General features: G+C 39.5%; 1 protein-coding gene across 14 annotated transcripts in view; it reads left to right on the top strand.

The window, feature by feature from the left end:
• ANKS1B (ankyrin repeat and sterile alpha motif domain containing 1B) overlaps nt 1–27,294 on the top strand; it is a 1,192,652-nt gene that overhangs the window by 1,112,440 nt on the left and 52,918 nt on the right. For 5 of the 14 annotated variants that reach the window (XM_065888053.1, XM_065888056.1, XM_065888059.1 and 2 more), the window contains 3 exons: nt 18,428–18,502; nt 24,729–24,857; nt 26,763–26,834. In XM_065888053.1, coding sequence (XP_065744125.1) covers nt 18,428–18,502; nt 24,729–24,857; nt 26,763–26,834 — 276 coding nt within the window. The remainder of the gene's footprint in view (nt 1–18,427; nt 18,503–24,728; nt 24,858–26,762; nt 26,835–27,294) is intronic. The other 9 variants (XM_065888050.1, XM_065888051.1, XM_065888060.1 and 6 more) reach the window with 2 other exon arrangements.

Raw genomic sequence — 27,294 nt, forward strand, 5'->3', positions numbered from 1 at the left:
TTTAGCAATTCAAATTCCTGTAAGCAAGCAGCTACTTACACCTCCTTCCAACCAGGAGCTCAGTCCCTGAGGTTCCTTCCCAAGGGGCTTCTCCCAAGGGGCTTACTTGAGGTTGGGTAACGCATGCCTAACCAGTCTGTTTCCCACTAAAAGGCAGAAGTCCACCTTCAGGCTTTCTTACTTACTTACTACAAGAAAGGAAAACGCAATTAAAAGAAAATCACCTGGACAAATCCTTGTTCTCAGAAACCCCTTTACTGCTTAAAGTTTACCTGAGCCCCCAGAAGAGTGATTTGGAATTCTAGCCGTAGGCCGGGAACCTTAAGTTCTTGGTGGCTGCAGTAATTCGTAGGAGCATAGCTTTTGCCCAGCAGATGTGGAAGTGCTTTAACTTGAAAAACCAATGCTGAAAGTTAAATTGAGATAAATTTAATGTCCATTCCACCTATTAAGTTTGTTCGTTAGCAAATATTTTTTTAAAAGGTAACACAGTGTTTGACTACTTGTTTTCAATTCGAACCAATGTTTAAAATACTTATCTTGGAATCCAGAGGATTTTAAATAGTACGGCTATTGTTTGCTTTTATTCTGATGTAAGCAATATTGTGGCATCAAATTGTCTTAAATAAATATGTGAGAAACAAAATCAAGTTCAGTACTGATAGGATTTTTGAAACCATGAAATGTAATGATGTAAACACATCTAAACAATGGATTGCCTATCACGCTGAAAACGTAGCTTTCTAGCCTATAATTCTAAATTGGACTCAGCCCAGAAGTTCTGAAAGGCTCCCCTATTTCCATATCCCTAATAAATAAATGTTGCATTGACATTTGTATAATAATACCTTAATGCGTATAGAGCTTGCTTTTAAATTTCCAGAGCACTGTCATATCTGTCATCTCATTTTAGCACAAACAAGGTATCCTACACAACTATTTATGTGTGTGTAGCACATGGCAGATCAGCTTTTAAGACCAAGTTCTGTGGAGATGAGATAGTAAGCGAAAATATGAAAAATAATAACAGAAGGAGGAAAAATATTTCCAGTATTTAGGACCTAATTGCAATATTTAGAAATTTTCTTGAGTGATGTTTAGGAGAAGTCAAAACATTCTTAAAATGAATAATAAATGAGAGTTAATGGAATTAATAAAGTTTAGGGACCACATTCTCCAAAGTTATGAAAAAAGGAAACGGAGTTTCCCAAAGTGAAACTTATAACCATTTATTTATAACCAAATACTTATGGAAAAATGAAATAATACTTCTATTTTCACAAAATAAAAAAGACTCCTAAACAGTAAGAGAAAACCCACACTATAGAAGTTCTTGTGTTTTGAATGCTCTCATCTAATTAGAAATATCCATATTGCCTGAGGCAGTTACCTTACCTGATGCTTAGAAACAGACATTATCCACATTTCAAAGACTGGGAAACAGAAATTATGTGACTTGGTGGGGGTAGCACAGCCCGAAAGAAACCAAATGAGAACTTGCCTGGGGCAATATGTCAGGCACTAGAAAGGCTTTGTCTAAATTGCTTCTAAATCACTAGAAAGTTGATTCAGTTGAAAGTCTACTGTATCCTGATCCAAACTGTATTACTTAATAAGTACGACTAGATCAATTACTTCTTTATTTGAAAGCACTTTACATATTATATTAGTTCTACAAATGGTCATTCTTTTGATTCTGTTAGAGGAAGAGAAATGGAAACTGGGCCACATAGAAGCCCTGCCATGGCCCCATCCATGTCTGAAATTCCACATGCAGTATCTTATTTAAACCTCACAGCAGCCCCTTCTATACTCAAGGAACCCAGCTGGGTGAGTGTTTTGCCTTGCAGCTGCTACATGGCAGAGCCAGGACTCAAGCTGTCTGCCTGACCATGTCCTGTTCTATGGCCCCTGATGCCCGGTGGGCTACTTCTATTTTGAAATGATATAGAATATCTTAGTAACAGTTCAATACATACTAATTTCCCATATGCTCTAACAGATTATACATACATAGGAACAGTGAGCAGAATGAGGATAAAATTGCTAGTTGTTTAGTGGAAACTTACTGAATCAGCTCATGGTTCTCACCATAAAACCTTTTTTTAAAAAAATACTTAATTTAAAAAATTTTATTTTATTGAAGTGTAGCCAATTTACAATATCATGTTAGTTTCAGGTATACTATGAGTCTGTTTCTGTTTGGAAAATAAGTTCACTGATATCTCTTTTTTTTAGATTCCACATATAAGTGGTATCATATGATATTTGTCTTTCTCTGTCTGGCTTATTTCACTTAGCAGGATAATAGTAGTAGTAGGATAATCTCTAGGTCCATCCATGTTGCTGCAAATGGCATTATTTCATTCTTTTTTATGGCTGAGTAATATTCCATTGTGTGTATATAACCACATCTTCTTTATCCATTCATCTGTCAATGGACATTTAGGTTGCATTCATGTCTTGGCTATTGTGAATAGTGCTGCTGTGAACACAAGGGTGCATGTATCTTTTTGCATCATGGTTTTCTCCAGATATTTGCCTAGGAGTGGGATTGCTGGGTCGTATGGTAGCTCTGTTTTTAGTTTTTTAAGGAACCTCCATACTGTTCTCCATAGTGGCTCTACCAATTTACATTCCCACCAACAGTGTAGGAGGGTTCCCTTTTCTCCACACCCTCTCCAGCATTTATTGTGTGTGGATTTTTTGATGATGGCCATTCTGACTCGTGTGAGGTGATACCTCATTGTAGTTTTGATTTGCATTTCTCTAATAATTAGTGATGTTGGAGCATCTTTTCATGTGCTTTTTGGCTATCTGTGTGTCTTCTTTGGAGAAATGTCTATTTAAATTTTTTGTCCATTTTTTGATTGGGTTATTTGTTTTTTTGATATTAAGCTTCATGAGCTGTTTATATATTTTGGAGATAATCCCTTGTCGGTTGCTTTGTTTGCAAATATTGTCTCCCATTCTGAGGGCTGTCTTTTCGTTTTGTTTATGGTTTCCTTTGCTGTGCAAAAGCTTTTAAGTTTAATTAGGCCTCATTTGTTTATTTTTGTTTTTATTTTCATTACTCTAGGAGATAGATCAAAAAAGATTGTTTGTAGACTTTTTGATGCTGGCCATTCTGACCAGAGTGAAGTCACACCTCATTGTAGTTTTGATTTGCATTTCTCTAATAATTAGCAATGTTGAACATTTTTTCATGTGCCCATTGGCCATCTGTATGTCTTCTTTGGAGAAATGTCTATCTAGGTCTTCTGCTCATTTTTTGATTGGATTGTTTGTTTTTTTGATATTGAGCTGTATGAGCTGTTTGTATATTTTGGAAACTGATCCCTTGTCGGTTGCATCATTTGTAAACATTTTCTCCCATTCTGTAGGTTGTCTTTTCGTTTTGTTTATGGTTTTCTTTGCTGTGCAAAAGCTTTTAAGTTTAATTAGGTCTCATTTGTTTATTTTTATTTCCATTCCTCTAGGAAATGGATCTAAAAAGATATTGCTGCGATTTATGTCAAAGAGTGTTCTGCCTGTATTTTCCTCTAGGAGTTTTATAGTATCTGGCCTTCCATTTAGGTCTTTAATCCATTTCTGCATTTCTACAGTGTTTATTTGTTGATCCTCTTAGTGGAAACCCTTCCTGCACATTTGGTAGAACTCTGCCCTCCTCCCATGTTTGTGAAAAGCTTTGTAGGTAGCTGTGGGGTTTACTGCATATACAGAGAAGTTCTTGCCTGTGAGGGTTTCTCCAATTAGTGGATGCTGTTTCCTTAGCAGCATCTTCAGTTGGAGTTTTGATTTGGTTTCCTTCAGGCTGTGTGACCTGTACCAAGTCATGCGATTTCTCTGAACTTCGGTTTCCTTGTCTCTAAAACATGGATAAAGACTGCCTGGCAGGCTTGTGTGTGTCAGATAATTTATGTTTAAGTATATTCTAAACTGTAAATCACAATGTATATATAGATAGATAGATGATATGACTATCCATTCAGATATATCATCTACCTGTCCCTAATTCAAAGGTCCCTGATTCATTGTAGGGCCAGTTAATGCCAAAGACATTAGAAAGGCAAGTGCTCAGATGGTTGTAGCATTCTATAAAGACCATCCTTTTGTTCCAGTATTATTTCCATACTTAGAATGTATATTGAGAATGGAATTGGAATTTTCCTCATTATTTTAATCGTATAAATATGAAGGCTGCCAAGGAGCATCTTTCATGATGGAAAAGGGATCTGTGAGATGATCACAAAGCCAGGGAAAGCAGAGGAGAGATGGAAGAGTCCTCTGCAAATTCAGCATACAAAAGTATGTAGCAAAGGATATCTTACAGTAATAACACGTTAATATTGTAACATGGTAAGAGAAAACATTAAGTGAGAAAGAAAAGATTGTTTTTGACTTAAATGAACTTTAAAACTTGTTTGAAATACAAAATACACAAAATTGTTAACTAGAAAGCATGGATAGCCCCAAAATCCATGAGGCAAACACTGAGCCAGCCTCTGAGAAAGAAGGGAGTAATTTATTCTTCTGTATTTTCTCTGGGAAAGGAAGCCTAGTGTTCCTAGAAATTCTACCCACTGCTCTCATGTTATGGAATTTACAGAATCAGCCTTCAAAAAATGGTACAACTGTGTTGAAAAGAACGGCATTTTACAAAGCGACTTTTCCCCCACTAAACAAGTTTTATTACTGAGTTACGTTAGATTTTTTCAAATGTCCATGAGTTAGTGGCTAATTCTTAATTTAGATTTTCATCACCTCACCACTGCTCAGAAAAGTTCAGCGTGTCCGTGACTTCAAAATTTTTTTTCCGTGAAGGTCTAAAGAGCAGCTTCTAATACTTAAGCACAGACAGATAATACATAACCCAAAAAAGAAGGTTAAGAATAAATTCAGTAAGCTCTTCCATCAGGAGCTTCCGATGTGACAGCTTGTTGAGTTGACAAGCTAACACACCAGCTTCAGTGATAACTTGGGATGTTGATGATATCTGTGCCCTGTTTCAAGCCAGGAACTCTGGACCGTCAACCATCTATGCCCAAAGGCATCATGCCAAGCAAAAGTGGAAAAAGGTGCTTTCATACTTGGAATTTAAACCTGATGTGTTGTATACCTAGTTTGTTAATGTGGACGGTTAACTGCCTTTTCTCAAAATATATGCTCTCCCTATACTACAAAGCTACAGTAATCAAGACAGTATGGTACTGGCATGAAAACAGAAATATAGATCAATGGAACAGGATAGAAAACCCAGAGATAAACCCACACACCTAGGTCAACTAATCTATGACAAAGGAGGCAAGGATATACAATGGAGAAAAGACAGCCTCTTGAATAAGTGGTGCTGGGAAAACTGGACAGCTACATGTAAAAGAATGAAATTAGAACACCCCCTAACACCATCTACAAAAATAAACTCAAAATGGATTAAAGACCTAAATATAAGGCCAGACACTATAAAACTCTTAGACGAAAACATAGGCAGAACACTCTATGACATAAATCATAGCAAGATCCTTTTTGACCCACCTCCTAGAGAAATGGAAATAAAAAGAAAAATAAACAAATGGGACCTAATGAAACTTCAAAGCTTTTGCACAGCAAAGGAAACCATAAACAAGAAATAAAGACAACCCTCAGAATGGGAGAAAATATTTGCAAACAAAGCAACGGACAAAGGATTAATCTCCAAAATATAGAAGCAGCTCATGCAGCTCAATATCAAAAAAACAAACAACCCAATCCAAAAATGGGAAAAGACCTAAATAGACATTTCTCCAAAGAAGATATGCAGATTGCCAACAAACACATGAAAGGATGCTCAAGATCACTAATCATTAGAGAAACGCAAATTAAAACTACAATGAGGTATCACTGCACACCAGTCAGAATGGCCATCATCAAAAAATCTACAAACAATAAATGCTGGAGAGGGTGTGGAGAAAAGGGAACCCTCTTGCACTGTTGGTGGGAATGTAAATTGATACAGCCACTATGGAGAACAGTATGGAGGTTCCTTAAAGAACTAAAAATAGAATTACCATACGACCCAGCAATCCCACTACTGGGCATATACCCTGAGAAAACCATAATTCAGAAAGAGTCATGTACCCCAATGTTCACTGCAGCTCTATTTACAATAGCCAGGACATGGAAGCAACCTAAGTGTCCATCGAGAGATGAATGGATAAAGAAGATGTGGCACATATATACAACGGAATATTACTCAACCATAAAGAGAAATGAAATTGAGTTGTGGTGAGGTCGATGGACCTAGAGTTTGTCATATAGAGTGAAGTAAGTCAGAAAGAGAAAAATAAATACCGTATGCTAACACATATATATGGAATCTAAAAAAAAACAGGTTCTGAAGAACCTAGGGGCAGGACAGGAATAAAGATGCAGACGTAGAGAATGGACTTGAGGACACGGGGAGGGGGAAAGATAAGCTGGGCCGAAGTGAGAGAGTAGCATTGACATATATACACTACCAAATGTAAAACAGATAGCTAGTGGGAAGCAGCTGCATCGTACGGGGAGATCAGCTCGGTGCTTTGTGACCACCTAGAGGGGTGGGATAGGGAGGGTGGGAGAGAGGCTCAAGAGGGAGGGGTTATGGGGATATATGTATATGTATAGCTGATGCACTTTGTTATACAGCAGAAACTAACACAACGTTGTAAATCAATTATACTCCAATAAGGATAGTAAAAAAAAATTTGTTTTAAGTTTATATATATGCTCTCCCCTTGACAACTTCGGTGCTGGAAATTCCAGTATGATTGTCATCTTATGGGCAACATTGAAGTGTTACCGTCTATCCTGTACCACAGTCAGAAAATAATAATAATAGGAAGAATTGGGAGAATCACTCAGATGGAGTCGCTTTTACGTTTTGATACTCATGTTACAAGTCTCAATTCTTTCATTCTCTGTCAAGTCCATCAGTGAGGCACATTAGATGACCAGGAGTTTGTTCTGACTGACGCAGTCAGACCTAAACACCTCCACTCTCTCTGCTAGGGAAGCTGTGATGTCTCCACCTACCCATCATGTGCTGGTACTTAACCAAGGAGAATGTTTCCAGTTAAAACCAGATCACGGATTTTTTTTAAAAACATGAACAGAAAGGATCCTATTTTCAACTGAATAAATAATAAATCGGACAATATATAAAAACCCTGTTTTAGTGGAATTGACCTTGTGATATTTCGTGGTGCCTTAGGCTGGCTGACATTGAGTGGCGTGTTTGCAGAGAGGCACACCAGGCTATCTTTTTCCACTTGTTAAATTTTTGGAATGTTTCTTATTAGATTCAGTCCAGTTCTTGGGTCCACAGGTCAGTGTTAGCTCTTATAATCTGACCTTGATATGTTTTCAAGGGTAGGAGAATTCTCTTCTTTTCTCTTTCTTCCTTTTCTTTTTCCAGTATTAAAGAAAATAAAGGGAAGGTGTTTAATGTCTAGAGGAAATGGGGCTTCTTGTGCGGTCCTGTCTCAGTTACATCCGTTTCTGTGTGACTAAAGTAATAAATCAGTAGGGACTCTTCTGAATGCATGCAGGTAACAGAAATCCAACTCAAGATGTCTTAAGCAGAAAAGGGCACATACTTGGGTCATTTTTGGTACAAAGTCTTGGTAGCCTGGGTTCAGGTGCTCATATGACATCTTGGTCTCGGGCTCTTCATGTCTTAGCTCTGCTGTCCTCTGGGTTGGCTCTTTTCCCAATCAGGCTTTCTCTACATGAGGGGAGTTTCAAGTCCAATTCCTGTTAAACTGGAACCTGTGAGAAAGAGGGCTTATCTTACCAAGGGTTCCCCCAAAAGCCCCAGGATTGAGTCCCACTGGTTCAGATCGGGCTGGTTTGGCTCTTTTATGTGTCCTGAGCTAATCACACAGGAGAGGAGCATGTGTGTGTGTGGTGTGCGTGTGCATGGTGTGTGCGTGGTGTGCGTGTGTGTGTGTGTGTATGTGTGTGTGTGTGTGAGAGAGATGCGATTAGCCAGGCATAGGTCACATGCCTGGAGATGGTTTTAGCTCCACCTGAACCACAGGAACTGAGGGATGGCAAAGAAACTCCTCCTGTGGACAGGCTTTCATGAGCAGAAGTGGCCATGGTTTCTGGGCAGACAGAAATAACAGTGGTGGACACCTGACTAAACCCATTCTGACATCCGAATTCCAAGAATATCTGATCGACAATTGTTATATTACATGGGTATTCATTTCATTTTTGCATACTTGATTTGATGAGCTTTTTTAAAATACCAGATTTGAAGTAATGAGATTAGAGTTAAAAATTCTGTCTCTGATATCTGATACCTCTGTAACCTTGAACAAGCCTCTTAGCTACTCAGAGCCTTAGTTTTCTCTTCCTCAAGTGAGATTAAGGCCCCCTCACATCACTGTTGTGAGGCATAAATAAAGCAGTAGTTGTCACAGTAGTTTACAAAGTATACAGCTCTACGTTTGGGTGTTTTTAGAAATTATTATTATTTTGAGATAACTCTGGCTTCCTTCTACACTATGCTTTTTCAACTGCAACTGGGAATAAATGCATTTTAAAGTAAAGCTCATAATATTTAGCTGTGTTTTACAAAACTATTTCTGTTTTCCAGCTGGTAGGCCCCAAACTAATACCTTTCCAGAGATGTGGAAACAATAGTTCTTAGGATTGCAAACACTGCACAGGAGGTTCCTATCTGTGTTATAACCTAGTTAGCATTGGAGCTCTTTGGAGAGGATTTATGGATGGTATCCATACTTAAGTACTTTTAAATACTTTATGAGTTAACATATATTTAAAATGTCATTATATTATATATTAACTTTTATTTCTCTTATAGTAAAGTGTATGAGTGCTAGGGGTGAGGCCTGACTCTTCCTTATTTTTTAATTCCCTGTAATAAGCATTCCATAAATACTTGTTGACCAGATTACTTTACACAGGTATTAGGCACCACAAAACCACAGGTTTCCAGGACTCCAGCTTAGACACAAACTGGGATGGTCTCAAATCTTTTAGAGAAACAAACTACCTGGAATAGTAGCATATCATCTGCCCAGCTTAGATCTGGTAGTTAGTTCATTGTCATTATCGTCAGAGCCAGCACTGATTAATACAACTTTAAAATGAGAAAACTGAGGCTCGGAGACTTTGTGTTGTTGACCCAAGGCCACAGAGATTGTAAGAAGCAGAGCCAGGATTTGAACCCAGGCTGTCTAGCTTCAGAGCCTGTGCTTTAAGCACTGTGATGATGAACACCCTGGTTGTGTCTATACCAGCAGACATGACACATTCTAAAAATTCTAGAACCCCAAAAGGCTTCAGTGCATTTTTTTTAGTCCTTTGACAAATTCTGTTACTAATATCTAATACTTTATGTAAGTGCAAAGTTAGTAGAGAATCGAACCTCTAAGGTGGTGTGGATAAACATTGTATTTAAAGAAGATCCTTTGCTCTTGACATCCAACTTTTCATTCTTTGCAAATCAGGGGTAGCAAACAATTGCTTCACATAACCAGTTGTGAAATGTTGTGACCACCCCCCCCCCCTTTCTGTATCGGTCTCTACTTTGAGGCTTGAATGTAGTATCACAAAAATTTATAGTAACTTGCAATATCTACATGCATTTATGGCTAGAGGATCCTTTTGTGCTTCTGTTAATGAAAAGCAGAGAACTTCAGGGTGGGAGGGGGCCAGAAAATGTGTCTCGATGCAGCACCCCTTCTAATACATCCTTAATAAACAGCCGCAAGTTTATTCCTGAACCTGTCCCTGTAAGGCAGTCCCCACTTTGTGAGGCAGCCAGCCCCATCATCGTCAGAAAAGTTCTAATTAATAGAACTCTTGCCTTAGATTGAATTGAAAGCAGCCTCCTTAAAGCTCCCATGTAGTTAGTTAATGCTATCTTCTGAAAACATGAAGAGTATATCTACTCCCTCTTGCTGAGAATAGTTCTTTAAGACTAAAGACAATTTGATGTCTTCCCTTCACTATATTAACCACATCCACCTCTTGCCAATAGCATTCTGATAAGTGGGACGCAGGCTACACAGCATCCGGATTCCCCAGCTCTGGGCATGTCAATGCCGTTTTAGAACTTGGTCAATGCTCAGTGTATCAGTGATCCTTCCCAACTATGTAATATGCTGCTTTTAAAAGTGTACCTCAAAAAATTGTGCCTTTCAAGTAATTCCTCCAGTGTATTGATTTCAGTACTGAACAATGCAGAACTGAGGAAAAAGTTCTTCTGGTAGCCTTCTACCAGACACCTCTTAGGCTGGCATCATGCAAGAGGATTAAATCAACCAGACCTTGTTTCCCCGTACATTCCACAAGGAAAACATGAGGAAATAGTGTGGTCTCAATAAACATCATTGAATGAATGTCCTGTCCAATACCTCTCTTTTTTTTTTTTTACCAGAGGCAGGAACCAATGTTGAGCATATAGTTAATAAATGGGTGGAAATTTTAAAAATGACATTGTCGATTTACAAGAAGGGAACATAATGTATATTTTAAAGAGATGTTACAGGCAGAGAACAATTAGTACTTTGCAAAATGGAATTTCTTTGCAGCAGTTCATGTTATGATAAAAAGCAGATCGGTGCAGTTCTGAATGAGTGATTAATATTTCTGCTAATGGCCCTGAAAAATGTTTGTATCAAGAGTCGTGGCATCCAAACTTTGAGGGAGAACAAGTAAAATAGCCCATATTGCAAGAAACAGCACGATCCCAATTGACTTAAATTCCCTGCAACATCCAGGGAACCTGGGGAGCTGAACAGTAAGATCTGGATTGTATAGACAGTGTTCCATTTTTTTTCCTCTGCTCTGTTTTTTCTTTTCCTGTGAAGAGATTTCATAAATAATTGTGTAATGTCATTTAGGGCTACAACTGTCATATTAGGGAATGCAGGTTATGTATTATCTCTACAAATGAACAACAGGTCACATGGCTATAGTTCTCTCCTATTTCAGCAGCTGAGAGCTTACTTTATGTGCTGTCAGTAGCAGAATCAGAGTTTACAGGGAAAGAGGGAAGAAAGATGGTGGGGGGTGGAGAAAAGGAGGGAGGAGTGGGGAGGGAAGGAGACAGGGAGGAGCGAAGCAGGAAGGAAGTGAGTGAGAGAAAGCTGTAACTTTGGGCAGGCAGCAAGTAATATCAGAATTTGTATCACGTCAGCATACTTACGATGAGACCGAAGGTAGTGTTTACTTCCTCCCACTTTTGCTAGATTGATTAATTCTGATGCCAGCAATAATGGGTCACACATGGAAAAACACCTATTGGCCTGGCTTTTCACTTCCAGCAGGTGATTACCAATCTGTCCAAGAATTTCCCTGATACGGGGTCAAGTCCACAATCATGAAGGTTTGAGAAGACTGCTCATCAGAAAAGTGAAGAAATGACGGGAAGCAGGATTTTTTAGCCCAGCATTCCCTGCAAATAAAATAGTTGATCCAAAACCTTTCAGAGAAAGGGCCAGTGGTAAGAAAGCCTGAACTTGTGACGTTCACGACATAGTTGAAGAGAAGAATCACACATGGTTGTTAGAGAGTGTCTACACATTGCAAAACTCACCCGTGAAGAGAGGAGGAGGATGGTTCCCACGTCTACGACGGTGGGACGGAAAAATAAGATGCTGGCCTGCGACTTCTGGGTAACTCAGGAGAGACAAAAGCTTCTGATTTCTGGTTTCCAGGCAGGGTTTGGTTGGTGCCCATGGAAGAGGAGGCTGCGAGCGCTGTCGCTGCTGAAGAAAAGAGGTGTTTTCTTTTGCATACGAGGTGTTTGGTGCATTGTTCCTTGACTGATCTGAATTTGTCTGACTCCATCCTTTGACAGATCTCATCTCGTTTTATTCTCTGCTCAAGGAGGCGCTGAGTTTGCTGGCTGCTGACCGACGCTTCCTTTGTTAGGGTGCCCATTTTTCTTTTGCCTTTGAAGCTGTTTTGTTCTCTCTTCAAGTTTGTTTTTGTTTTATTTTAGAAGAGCTGTCATCCAAGAGAAGAAATGGACTTCATTACTCTTTTAACTTCCACTCTGAACCTTTCGGATTTCTTGTTAGATTCTTTCTGGTCAATTTCTGAACACCCCAAAGTGTGAAAAATTATGACAAACATAAGGGAGAAACAGAGGAAAAGCTTTCTTTTTTTTTTTTTTTTTTTTTTTCCGAGCTAGAACAAGGCAGAAAATTTCATCTCTGATAGAATCTGACCAGAGGGCTCTATTCACACAAGCTTCTTTATTAAACTAGCTACACAGCATCGGCAGAATCCCGAAGGTTTTCAGAGCCTAATTGGTGTTACTGAGTGGGTGGAGCTATCGCCCACTTGCTGCTTCTAAGGCCCATCAGCCTCTGAATCCCAGTTTACCACATACTGGTCCTGACAAAGGAAAATGGATCATGTCCATAGCAATCCCTATTCCATAAACGTTGACTAAAAGCAGGGCTGACCCCTACTCACTTTGCGACCCATGCCTTGTACCCAATAGATGAGCAGTAATTACCTCTGGATGAATGTCAGGGTGCCAGGAAGACAGGTTCTTATGCTGTAAACGTTTTTCCACATTTTCAATCTGTGCCTGAAAGAATAATCCCTTTGCAGCGTAGAAAGCATAGACTTAATTTGGATATAATATGCTGGGTTTTGGGGGAAGACTTCTCCGAGAAGGTGACACTGGAGTAGAACGTGAGGTATGGGAGCTGGTCCTGCAGCGTCTGGAGAAGGGGAAACAAGGGCAGAGGCTTTGAAGCAAGAGTGTGCTTTGCTGTCCAGAACCGAGTGAGCAAGAGAGCAGAGAGGTAAGGGCGGGCATGGGAGCCGGAGGATGGAGATCCTTGCCGGCCATCATTAGGACTCTGAATTTTCTTCTGAGTTAAATGGAGCAGAACAGCATGATCTCGCTTTCACTTTAAATGGATCATTTGGGCTGTTGTATTGAGAATAAACGCTAAGGGGGCAAGGATGAGAGCAATGAGTTTGGAAGCCTAATGGAAGAATCCAAGTGAGAAAAGGTAGTGACTTGGACCAGGTAGTGATAGGAGGGTGAGAAGATTTTAGAAGTAGATTCAGTAGGATTTGCTGCTGGAATGAATGTGAAATGTGAGCAAGAGGACGACCGCAACTGGAAGAAGAGGGTTGCCATTTGGTGAGATAAGAAAGCTTACAGGGAAGGGGGAGGTGATCCGGAGCTTGGTTTGGGGCATTTAAGGTTAGGATACCTCTTAATCACCAAGATTAAGAGAGGTGTTAAGAAGGCAGCTGGATGTCTGAATCTGGAGTTCAGAGGAGAGATCTGGGCTGGAGACATAAATTTGGGAGTCAGGACAGGATGAGACCACCTGGTAAAGCCAGAGAAGGAAAAGGGATTGAGGTCTGATGCTCCAGGGACCAGAGGATGATAGGAGCCAGCAAAGGAGGCTAAAAAAGGAAGGAGTGATCAAGTGTCAGGAGGTCAAGGAAAATGAACAGTTGGATTTGACAAAATGAAAAAAGCAGTTTTGGCAGAGTAGGCTCAGGTGAGGACAGGAGAAGGGGAAGCAGAGACCATATAGATACTTCTTGGGGGGATTTGCTTCTTAAAGAACAGGAATTGGAGCAGGAGCTCAGGGAGAATGTTGGGTCAAGGAAAGGGGCTTGTTTGCTTTTAATGGAAGATGTTTCAGTACTTACAGGGAATGTTCCAGTAAAGAAGGGAGAAGAGACGGTGAAGGAGAGAGAATTTATTGTAAATTACTGGGTTGCTACCAACTGAGCAAAAAAGAAGTCAACCTTTAGGAGAAAGACTTTGGATATAGGTAATATGCTTTTTAGTTTGTTACTAGATTTGAATGCAAATGTGTGGTATTTTCTGAACTGTATTCGTGCTAACCTGAGATACATAATGGTAACAATAGCAATATGTGTGCTGCATTTTAAGAAAACATTTCCAGAATCAGGAGAGAGGTCTGAACTCAAGATAAAATTGTGTACCTCTCAAAGTGTGCTAACTTCATCACCAAAGAAATAAACATTAAATTATTGATATCTCAGTTCTAAGATCGCTATACCTTAACCCCCATTTATTTGGATTTCATGGTAATTCAAGTTCAGATCAACTAAATTAAGCTTCACAATGTATGAGGAAAAGGAACTGAGAGAAAATTAATAAGCAAATGAAATTGCAAAGGGTGTTGACCATCCTTTTACAGAATTGTTTCCAGGCTCGTACAAGCAGCTCTTTAGCATATAGGTGTTCCTCTCTCTTCAACAAAGTCAGCGGTGCTTTTTCAGCCTTTATCAGGAAAAACGAGACCATCTCTAACAAGAAGTCTGCAAGGTTAATCTCTGGTGCATTTTGCCAGAAGTGTGTTGTCAGTGATGTAGTTTACTGAAGGCACAAGTGGCAACAACAAAGTAGATCAACTAAACGTGATAACGAAGAGCAGTAATTAATGTTCCTATGGTGCTTGACCATTTGCCGAGAAATATTGAACACATTCTGTGATTCCATTCACTCAATCAATACGTTTGATGGCTTCTGTATTCCAGGTCCTAGAAACAGAGATGTGAAAAAGTTCCCTCTCGCGTGGAGCCTAGCACGTGCCACACGACAACCTGATGAAATAAGCAGGCCAAGTGCTATTCTTCTTTTCTTTACACATGAGGACATTCTAAAGTTTAATTAAAACTTCGATTTAAATCACTTCTGTTCTAGGAATTGGGTCCCCAGATGAAGTTTTCTCACTGCTATTTTCTTTCTAAAAGCTTTTGAACACTCTGTACTTCAATGCATGTTGTACCCTGAAGTATTATCTTCATAAATGTAATGAAATTCTGCAGGGGAAACTCTTTTACATTTAAAAAATTCATTCCAACACTCAGCCTGGTAACCATGTGTCTAGAAGAAGAGCCATTTCATGTTATGAAGACACCAATTACAGCTGGTCTACCTTAAGCTACTGCCCTTACGCGCCTGGTAAAGTCTTTGCTACCGTCAGCATTGCTGTGACGTCTGACGTGTATCAGCTTTTTAAGAAACAATCTCCATAACTAAAATACAATTAACTGCCTTTATTTTAAACTCTGTTTTTTGAATCTGACTTTTTATCATTTGCACTGAGGCACATAGTTATTGGAAATGAGAGAGGATTTCCTTTATCAAGTTTGAACATACCTTATAAGTGAAAAATAGTTATTGTAACACCTTTAAAAGGTATATAAGCCACGTGGGAACTCTCTCCAGTGTATATGACTAGAGGTGGGTTTTATTTCTTCACTGAGAAAATCTCATATGGATTTTTAAAAATAAAAATAATTATGGCACAAGACCCTCCCTTCCCTCCTTAACTCTCTGGTAACTTCTGTGACTGTTGGAAGATATATTCATGTAACAGGATGCTAAGGAGGAACTTGCCTGTAGGTACTAAGTATTGCACGTTCTAAAGAGAGAGCTGCTGATAAGGGAGCCAGACACCCTACTTGGAATTTACCAACAGGTGGCGAACCCTGCCCTGCACAGTCAGCCTCCTGTCCACAGAGTCAGAAGATTGGTGCTGGGGGCGGGCCAGGGGGGCAGAGAATTGTCTGAGCCACTGTGGAAAGAACGGAGGCTTCTCCTCCCTTCCCATGGGAAGGGGAGAGAGCGCATCCCCATGCAACCCAAGCCTAAGGAGAAGGTCTCCAAGAGGAATGCTCACCCGAAGTGAGGGAACCAAGCAGAGGGGAAACTGGTATCTCTCTCCCTAGGTGAACTTCTGGGAGCAGATGCAGATAAACCAACCTGAACTGAGGAAGAGAGAACTGGAGGGAGATGTCCTGGCAGAGAGGAGGATTGGTCACAGAGCCATGCTCTGCATGGCAAGGATGTATATATGTGCTGTGGATGAGCGGTCAGGAGGCGGGGCTTGCGCACGCTCCCCTGCACCCCACCCAAGGGGCGTGCACGTGTCCTACCTAGGAAGGCTGGATGGGGTTGGGGAAAGTCAGGCTAGAGCCAGATTTCTCACATCAGGGACTGTGCAGTAGGGACATCCCTCCCCAGCAAAGACCTCCAGAGAACCTCCACAGATACCGTAGAACCCAGGGCGGGGCAGCTCCTATAAGAAGGATCAGAGACCAAGTTAGTCAGTGACAACCAGCAGGGAGAATTCAGCCACTGCCAAGTAAGAGAGAGGCCCTTGTCCTTCTCCTGTATCCTCCGGCCCAACTAAGTGCATGAAGGAGATTGAGCTTGGCGAGGGGGACATCCAAGGAGGACCACGCCACCCTACCTCGGGTTTCTTTAAGCCTCAGGACTGGCGTGTGGTGGGGAAGGGCAAAGTTTGAATCATAAATGGTATTGGAGTTTTATAAAAAAGTGAATTCTTCATAACTCAGAGTGACCAGGAGGTCATGCAGGCTGCCCAGAATGTCAATTGGCCTGTTGCCCACCGGGGAGGAGGGACTGGGCATGGCCCATTTGGGAGGAGTTGACTGGAAAACAAAACTTTTAAGGTATTTGAACCCCTGTGGAGTTGAGACTGTTCCATGAACTGGCTCCATTTATATATATTTGTTTCAGGATTAGTAAACAGCCTCCATATAACTGAATATTCTCTCCGTCTTCTGGTGAGGTCAGTACTGGGCTGGCATTCCTCCCTAGCCATCCTGGCAGGCTGACACGTTGTGACACTTCCCTGTGTGACCACAGCAAGCCACTTAACCTCTCTGAATGTCCTTCTCTTCATCTGTCAGATGACAGGTGATCCCTGGGTTACTTCTAGCACTAAAAGTCTGTGAAAGTTCTAGAAGATGTAATTTCTGTAAAAGAACTATCTCAGAACTGTGGGTGACAGTGCTTTAAGGGTATCCTAGAAGTATGTTTGGTGCCGGTTAAGATGGTAATCCTGCTGAAGCATGGAATTAATATATTTAAATCAGATGACACCTATTGGAGACGAGGCTGGGGGTTTAATGGCCCCAAGACTTAACTTGCTAGAGATTTAATTTTTGCAGAGAAGGAAGGGGAAGATGCCCCTGTGGAGAAAATAGCATGAAGTTTAGAGCAGAAACTGAGAATAGCAGAGCTGGTTTAAGTGGGAGGTGGTTGGAGGTGCCTTTTGGTCAGACCCCAGGTATCTTACTTTCTTAACAGAATGCCAATTACCTGACAGTCTGTCCCCGGCAAGCCATCCAGATGACAGAAGGGATGGAAAGCAAAGATGTAGGTGTGTGGGGAGCTGCCTTTGGAACAAAAGAGAGAGATATGTTAAATTTCTGGTGAGCGTTTCTGGGAGGATGGAGGTGGGGGAAACATTTAGCCAGGGATAAGCTTTCTTTTCCACAGCGCATTTGCTGATGATATTGTTCTTTGCTGGGTTTCTAAACTGTGTTGTGGTTACGTTCTTATCTCCTTCCTGCACTGATCGTTGTGCGCTCTGCTTGTGAATTCTGGGGATGTTCGCAGTGCTTGGCTGAATAAGTTCAGGCGTTCTGCCATTTTCTGTGATTCAGTTTCATGGTGTCTTTTAGATGATGGAATTCAGGAAAAGAACTCTGTAAAGGTCAAGCCAGGAGTCTCGTTGGTTTATCTGGTGGTTTCTGCTGTAACTCCTGGGAGGGTGTTGGTTCATTTGGCATTTGGTTCTAAGCAAGCGTTACTGCCTTTTAATAATTGTCGGTTGTTCAATTGTTAATGGTGTGGTAGAGAATCCGAATCATGGAGCAGATTCATTAGGCTCACAGACATCAAATGGTGTTCCCCAAAGTTTCTGGTTGAGGGACGGAGCTGAGCTTCCCGACCCCAGCCCCTCCCTGCTGTGCCTCCTTGGGGCCCCTCCACCACCACACATTCCCTCTGCTGGGCAGCAGACTGACACTTCTCCCTTGTTAATCGCAGAGCTTTGCTCTTGAGAGCTCTGGAGGGGAAAAGTCTCTCTAGGTTTATCAACTTGAGCAACGACTAAGTTAGGAAAGTTATTTTATTGCATTGTTTGCTCTCGGTCATTTGAAGATAAGAAAATTAAAATGTTTGACCTGTGTTAAAGATTTTTTTCCCATCCTTCTTGAACTTCATAAAAATATTTATCCTCTGAAACGAATGACATGAAGAGGGAAGGTATTTCCGTTCTCTTCGGCAAATGTAAAACACAGTTTGCTTTTTCCAAGATGTGAATGGATTGGTAATTTCCCTTGACATAATACTAATGCATAAATGGTCTTTTTTTTTTCCAGCCGACCCAAAAGTGTTTTTAGGCAAAAGAATGACTTGAAAGTCAATTATTAAACCTCGGGCACCCTAAAGGGTTTTTTGGTGTTTTGAGTTGTTGTTTTTTTAAGAAATATGATTCTTTGCTTTTTATTATTTTCCTCCTTCCCTTCTTTGATGCTACCTTGGTAGCTGCCGTGTTTTAAATATTGACAAGATGAGATAGTTTTCTGTTTATATCAGCAGTCGTCTGTCTGTGAGATATGGACGAATCAGAACGCTGGATTTCCTTTCTCAGCCATCCATCAGGTTCATAATGTAAGGTTACAAACGGTTATTTTTCTCTTCCTGAACTTGAGCTGTGTCGTGTGTTGCAAAGTGTCGTCAGTAGCTATAGGGACCATGTCCTGGCAATGCAGAAAATTTGTGATGTCTAACAACTCCTGAGATTTCTTTTGTCTCTTATACTTCATTCACTGTGCCTTGTGACTAGTTAACGTGCAAACATTGTCCTAAAATAAGAAACATACTTGGTTTTGAAGTCTACAGTTAAAATCTGTCCCATGTGAGTTTGGCTTTCATCCCAGGTGTCTGCGTTAACTTGCTTTTACAGGAAAAAGGAAAAGGGTAAATTGATATATATATATACCCATGTATATATCAGTGTTATTCTTCCCCATTTTGTATTTCCCATGTCCATGGGCTATTCGGTCCTTTGTGCCTAACAGTTCTCAAAGGTTCATGCACTTTACTTGTGAGAAATATTTGAGTATGATTTGCATGATATTCTATATAAGTTTTATGCAAATATGGGAGGAGTATAGCCAGGAGAGGCACCATTACCGCTACAAAGTGGTTCTCAGCCTTTTTCTTTTTTTCCACTTGACAGTACTGAACTGATCTTTGGGATGTGTGTGAAATCATGACCTGTTTTACTCTGAGCTGCTTAATATTCAAATATTCACAGTTCACTTTGCATACTTTTTAAAAATTCATTTTTGTTTGGAAAGTAAACATTTTAACGTCTGGGGTTTTTTTCCATTTTGTATTTTAAAATCCAATTCTATTTTCACACTCTGTTAAATTTCTCTTATTGGATAGCCTGCTGTCTAAGAGGTTGAGACATTTGGTTGAGAATCACTAAGCAGAGCTCTTGGGGTGGCATGCAAAGGGCCTCTTTCGAGGTGCCATGTCAGGCACACCCCTCCTCCCGTGCATGGGAATTTCTGGCACTTGGGGACCACAGTGTCTATACATTGCCTGGTACTGATGCTCCAGTGACCCAGCAGTTCCTCCTGAACACGTAAATTCTAACCAGTGCTTTTTCGTGTTCAGAAGTGGCCATCTCTGCTCTTTATCATCAAAAGGAACAAATTCAAGATAACCAGCTGCATTTGACCAAACCAGCATTCTTTATTCTTGAAGATGTTTTAAAAGAACTGAAGCAGCATCTTGCTTTCATGTGTGTGTGAATGTTTGTAGGAGACCTTTCCTTACATTCACATCCAAATACATGTGTACATATTTAGAAATATAGAGCTATATGTAGCCTTCTTCAAAGCTGTAGAGATAATGGAAAGTAAATGTAATTGCATATATCATACATGTTTGGGTAGCCCATCTCTGTTATATGTCAGAATTATTGAAAGTGAAACCTGAAAATAACAGTCATCATTTAAAATCATTTTAGTTTTTCATTAAGTGTTCTCAGTAGAGAATAATGTTTGTTAATATTCAGATCTAAATTTACAAGCAGGTAGGTGGGAGCAGTTCCTAGTAGAAAAGACTTAAAAGCTTCTATTAAAAAAATCAATTAAATCCTAATTTTAAAAATTCTTTAAAGAATAATACAAGGCCTGGAAAATACCATATCTTCCTGTTCATGTTAGGAAACTAAGTCATAATCATAGCTTTTAATTATCTACTGACGTCCTTACAAAACTGTTTTCTCAGGAAGTAAGTAAGAATATAGATGGCGTTTCCCCTTTGTATTCTCAGAACATATAGAATATGTGATATCTTCAGTTTCCATTTTTGGGGGTAGAGAGCTATATGATGTGATGTTTTAGAATTGTATATCTGGTGCACATGAACTAAAACCTTGCAGTTTTACCACCCTTTGAAATAATGAAAAGATTAAAAGCTACATTTTGGAATCCGCCATCCAATAAAAAGCTCTGAAATTTTGCAAATTTTTTTCTGTGTTATAACTAAATTCAGTTAGCAGTTTTATACTTTCAGCTGGTGGTATGAGACATTTAATTTAATTACATTATATTGGGTACGGCCCAATTATAATCCTTCAAACTCAGCAGGCTATGAATTTCTAGTTGGCAGTTGGCAAATACCTGTTAAGCAGAATCAATTCTCCGTTTAAAACTTTAATCTCAAATTATGTTTTTCTTTCGTATTGGAAGGTTAATTTTTATTTGAGTTTGAAGGGGTAGTTAATAATGTACATTTTCCTCTGTTTAACTGATATATATTAAAGGAAATAAATACATACGTATATGCCAAGTAAACAAGGTTTTAATCCATGGCCAAATTCTTGGACTGTTAAGAGCATTCAATACGTGAACCTAAAGAAAAGGTTTTTCTCTAAGTATTTTAAGCTTTAAAGAAATATCCTGAAGATATTTAGTAAGAGGGCCTTGGATCATTTTAATTTCTCTTCTGCAATTTCTTAAGCCTTTTATAAAGCACTGCCAGTCACTAATAATTTACGGTATGACAGGCTTTTACCCCAGGCTTTTTCGATTTTACTTTGTTATTCTAACTAAATAGTATTGCTTCATTGTAACCCATGTTTAGATCTACTTTTCAGTAAAGATAAGACTTGATTATAAACCATTATTTCAGGCAAAAGACTTTTTAAGTCTGTTTGATTTTTATTTAATATTTAACAAGCATTTTTAACTGGGAAAGTATTAATGTTTTAAACTTACCTGAAGAAATACAGATATTATCTAGATATGAATGTACTATTTAACAAGAGCTAATACCGGGCTTCAAAACTGAAATTATTTTATATGCGAGGCAAAACCCCTTCTTTGCTTTTTGGTCTCTACAGCTCCTCCATATTATCACTGCTCTACCTCTTTCCTCCATAGCTCATTCCTGCTGTAATTCAGCCTCCAAAAGCATGGGGACCTAAGGCACCCTTGTTCTCCGAGCACTTTTGTTTTTACTGTCCGTCAACCAGGTGAAGCTGGATCCCACCCCAAGGATCAAGGCCACATCTGCCCTTTACAATAGAGTAATGAAGAGTCCATCCATTCCCACTGAATTGATTCCAAAGAGAAAAATCAACACATACAAGCAGAGTCTTCTAAATATTCTTAGATCTAAGGTTAAAAAAAAAATCAGTTGATGAATTTCCAGGAAGAAAGGAAAATTATTTCCTTATAAATTCAATTTTAAGAACACTTTTCCCTCTGTTTGAAAACGAATTTCTGGAAATAGCACTAAGTATGACAAAATTCAGTTTCTATTTCCAGAAAGGTAGATTCAGTCCCTGTAGGGAATTTTTAAAATATTTGGACTGGAGCAAAGTTTTCTGGGCCTCAAAGAAAATGAAGTAAGGATCCTGTTTCTCTTCCCTATAATTATCTGCCCCCATTGCACGTAGGGAAAGTGTGTCAGATCACTCTGGATTCAAAGCAGTGGTTTGTGATTTCTGGACAAAGTGGAGTCCTAGGAGAGCAGATGATGGCGCTGCCTAAACAGATTAAATGGAAGCACCACTAATTTCTTCAAGTGGTTATCAAATAAGAGATGGAAATGATCTCCAGACCGAGGTGCTGTGTGCTGGGGCTTGTCATTCCCAAAATGGCTGCTGCGACTCCTGTGGATGATGTAAATATTTGCATCGGCATTCTGCTTTCAGTGTATGTGGAACTCACACTGAAATTCAATTATAAAAGTGCCTGAGTTAATTCAGCAATTAGAGAATGAGTTTGCATATGATTTGCATGCTTAATGTACGAACACCTCAAATTGTCCCCATAACCCCAGCCTCACCCACCCATCCCCACCCCTACCCCCCAACCCTTGCCCCACAACCCATGGTACCCCCAGCTCCTGCCATGTCTGTTCAGGCTTTTCTGAAAACTGCCCATTGAGCTTGGCCAAGGTGAACCTCAGCTAAATGATGACAGGGCTAACGTGAAGATTGGATGCTTGCTTTGGGTTGTCACATCAGCGGACACTGGGTCGAAGGATCTTTTGAGGTCAACCAGCTCCTTTTGTATCATTCCACAAAGTTGTGTGCCAACTTCTGTTGTTCCGTTAACAGTGTTACCTGTGACTTAAATGTACAACACCTGTTTGCTATGTTGTTGCTTTATCAAGGGAGGGGGGAGAACAGGGGAAAAGGTTAATGGGGGGAGATTAGAGGATGATTTGCTAGATGCGAGGAGAGCTTTTAGTTAAGAACTCACAGCTGCATGTTTCCAGAGTTTTACCTTATTTAAAGGTTATTACACTCAGCTTCAAAATAATATTGAAATTCACATATTCTGCATTTTTAATTTTATACTAGTTTTTTTAAGACCAAATCACAGCCAGTTGAAATAAAGACTGGAGAGATAATAAAGATCCAAACATTTGAGAGAGAAGGAAAAGAAAAGATCAAAATAGGAAGTCAGAGGAAAACTTACTCCTAATTAATTAATTGCAATCAGTTATTGCTTTCACGAAATAACAGTTTGTATAAACATGAAGAAAAAACTCAAGAATGAGTCAGGGATGGGTCATAAAACATAGGATTTCTGTTTAAAAATGCCAAAGTAAGTATTCCAGGTAAAGCCTTAACAATATCAACAGACGGGAGATGGGAGAACGGAGCCCCGTGAGAGTAAATCAGCAACTAGAACAAAACTAACACACAGAGTAGCTCAGGGCAGAGCGTAAGAGACGAGCAGAGGGGTTCTGACTGGTCACACACTCTGGTGAGAAGCCAAGGAGATACTACAAGGCTCACTTTGCTCTTCCCGTGGTTGGGAGTCACCCGTCTTAAGGAGAAAAGCTACAGGCTCTCTGCTTCGTGAAAAGGCTTGTGCATTCCTCTGCCTCTATGACAAGGCCTTTGCATTCCTAAGGGGCTCTAGAATTCTTTTGTTTTTTAAAGCCAGTTAGAAATTTCCAGACGGCAAAGCCTATAACTAACCCTTTCCAGTAATGACAGCCACCTCATATTCCTCCTAATGTAAGTCCAAACTGCACAGAAAAAAAGCGGAATGGTAGTCGTCTTCCCCAAAACACACACCCTGTTTAAGCTATTCCTGGAGACTTGGGGCTCTTAATCTTTTGAACTTTCTAGAGCATTTCAAAGAATTTAATGAAAGTTACGGACCTTTTTCTCCCAAAACATACACCTACATCCAAAATTTGGCATTCTTATCCCAGACTTCTTGAAAATCCTCCTTAAGAAATCCTAGTGCCAACCCATTTGCCAGTACTTCTGTGGAACTTTGTCTCTAGCCAAGGTTTTATTTGGTTTTGGAGCTCATGAGACCTCTTTATACTCTTCCAGCTCCTGAGAAAGGTAATTTCTCATAATTCCGTAAGACCAACCAAATCCAAGTTAGAGGAGAGTGGCTTTGGAAATCTGCCTGTTGTCTAGATTGAGTTATGTCCAACAAAGAACCAAATCTTGAACAATCAGAATCTTTACGAGGGAAAGGAGTGAGAAATCTCCCAACACAGGCCTTTGACTTTATAGATGCTCATACTAAACCATTACAGTAATAAAACATATCGAGGTTAACCTCATGGAAAATGATAATTAAAATGATAGAATGTGCTTCTGTCTTAGGTCTGTCTTTGTGGACATTTATGTACTATATGATATACCAGCATATGGGAATGTGCTTGTATCTGTGATTAGCATCCTCAAGTACATGCATGTGCATGTATGACCAAACCTGGTATTTAAATATTTATTCTTCATTCATGCTTTAGGTTTTCTGAGGGAGCTGGCAGAGTATATCCAAGACAACCACAGTAGTATTGTATTGATACAAATGATTTCAGAGGAGGGAAGCTAGGTATCTTCCGTTAGTATATTTTTCTTCTAAAATTCTGTTTAGTGTCACACCTACTGTATCTTTTCTCCAGAGATATAAAATTATTCAGAGTACGTGGTACATGTCCTAACTGGGAACTGAAATCGATGGAACTGTGTATTCTGAATGCAAAAGCAGTTCAAACTAAAAATTTCAGTCAAGTTTAAAAACAGAAAAGTCTTTCAAAGATTGTATGTTCTTTTCTGTTGGAACAGAAAATTAGTAAATCATTTATGAATATATTCATGTTTTATTTTAAAATTACTTATCTTAGGGTGTCGTTCGAAAAATAGAATAGGTCAACTTCTTTCATACCTCAAAAATTAACTCAGCTTTGGGAAGACATATAAAACCATAACAAACATATAATATACATTTGCACATTTACAGCACACAGGTATAAGATGAACTCAGGCCAGCTATAGGGAATGAACTTGGCCTACTGCTCATGTTACCTCTAGAATAAATGTGATTTTCAGACAGGAGACTGGGGAGAACCTTCCATTACCTTGCGACCTCCAAACGAAGCCACAGCCTCAACTCCAGTGCAGTACTGGCAACACCACCCGGAAAAGCTCATCTTCCAGTCGTGTGATTACAAAGCTTTTGTAAGTTACCCAGAATTCAGTACTTGGGTACCAGCAGGGATAGAGGGTGCATTTCTAACCTGTTTACTTTTATATTGAAGGTATCCCCAAATGTCCATCACTGAAATTCCTAAAATGTTTTCCCCTTCTCTTTTTTCTTAAAGTAGCCTTCTCACCACAGAGAAAGTCCAAATAAATAGAGCTTTATAACCCTGTTAATCTTGTAAGCTTAAGGTCTGTTCTGTCGTCTTATATAGTTGTATATTTTAAATTAAATGTGATAAACTGCTATCTTAAAATGGAAATGAGTATAAATATAGCACATATAGACATTTCCACTTACAAATCTCAAAACATTGGGTCTACTGCTCTATATAAATACCAGATTCTTTTCATTGTCATCATTTGGATTATATTACAGTACTGGGCTTTTTTTTTTTTTTTTTGAAATAGGAGAGAGAATCAGGCTTAGCTGAGAATTGTGAATGATATGAACAGGTAGATGTTCAAAAGATACCATTGGTTTGGGGGCAGGTGGTTGTCATGACTACAGCAGGGGAAGTGGCTGAACCCAGGACAGAGCGTTGAAACTGTCTCTCTTTAAAATAAATGTCTCAATTAGGACAAAGTTTCCTGATACCTTAAAAGATAAGGATTTCACCACGATCATTTTCCTTAATTTGATGAAGATGTGGATGTTCTGATTCTCTCACAGCAGTTTAGGCTTTTTTTTCATTTTGTGCTCTCTGCACCTCTTTAACTGCTTATATCTTGAAGCATTGGACTCATTTCAATAGTGATCTTCCCAGAACCGGGGGATTGAAATGCCTCCCTCCTCCAAGGCTCAGATGCCAAATCCCTGAGCAGGGCTTTCTTGGAAGGCTTTGACCAAACCCTCTGCTATTGTGCCCTTGCACAGCCTCTTCAAGTCAGGGACCTCCCGGGTCGGTAGGACTGATTCCCAACCCAGTTTTTGCAGAGTGCCAGGGTCTCCTCAGTCATGTCAGGAAAATAATTATTTTAATGCACTCTTTTAAAAAAGACATATAGAGCTCTTTCTATTTTTTGAAGGGAATTAGAGAAAAATGATAAATGGAAAGAGCCCCGTTGAAGCTTCAAAAGGTTGAAGGGGAGTCAACTGATAGAAAGACAAAATAGACATTTTGCTAAAAACTATTTTCCCCCCCCAGCCAGAATTTGAAGCATGCGTGACGATTTGTACCAAGGCAGTATTGGAGCCGATCACCTAACAGCAAAGTGGTTGGTCATTCCTGGGAGGAGACATTCTCATCCTTCTCCTGCCCCATTCAGCCCCTCCAGTGTCAGTTTGCACCAAAGACTCAGCTCTCTGGGCTGTGGAACAACTGTGAATGACATTCCCCCTCCCCGCACGCTCCCAGCCTGTTCTCAAGTGGATCAACCACAGGGCACACAGCTGTGAATGAAAAAGGTCCAAAACCGCATCTCTGCCTCAGAACAGCCTAACATTAATTACCTATGCAGCCAACTAAGTCCAAATGGGGTGCATGTTGCTTAGCTTCTCAGCTGTCTCATACAACCCTGTAATTACATAGATAGTGATGTGATTTATTTTTGCAGACATAGCTGCCTCAAAAAACAAGGGAAAACATTTTTAGATGCCCCCGTTTTGCAGTTAAATATGATCTGAAAGATGGCGTCTTTAGAAACTGCTACAGTTTTATTATAAAGAGCAATTTACAGCTTTCAGAACTGTGCTTAATTCTGCTGCATTCTCTCTATACGTGCATTTATTTGTTAGAATTAGTTACCGTTCGTTTTTAAAAGTTATGCAGCAGCCTACAGCCAGCACACCTGGCCAGTAGTACTTCTACAGTCTGCTTTTAAATTGCTACTCAGATTTATATTCTGTTTTTCATAAATCGTTAAATTTTTTTTGTATTTCAGTATTTAGGTTCTATGCTGATAAAAGAGCTCAGGGGGACAGAATCAACCCAAGATGCTTGTGCAAAAATGCGGGTAAGTTTGCCAAACCATTTTATTTCTAGTCACTGAAATACTAAATACTGGCTGTGGATACAGATTGCCACTTTTCAAATTACTATTTTCTTCATCTGTTGGTCTGCTGGATCACATTGGTGTTATAGAAAAAGGTGTTTGGGTTTTGTTCATGTTTTTATATTTGAGCTTATGTCACTGTAGTTTGAGCTGATGTCTATTTAATTCAGTTACTCTTATTTTTAAAGATTTAAAGTAATTTTATATACATTGATCATTCTCCAGATTAGGAGAAAAATGACCTTTAGTTTACTACAAGAAAATGTTTTAAGCACCCACTTGACAGTCTGAGAATATTTATTGGAAAGACTGCCAACTAACTAAAAATTAACAAATGGAGAATATTGAGAGCATATTATAAAAACTCATTTTCCTTATGAGCCTTCTTAATTATTCATTTTTTAATGTAAGAAAAACATTC

Source organism: Phocoena phocoena, chromosome 11 (genome assembly GCF_963924675.1).
Source record: "Phocoena phocoena chromosome 11, mPhoPho1.1, whole genome shotgun sequence".
NCBI lineage: Eukaryota > Metazoa > Chordata > Mammalia > Artiodactyla > Phocoenidae > Phocoena > Phocoena phocoena.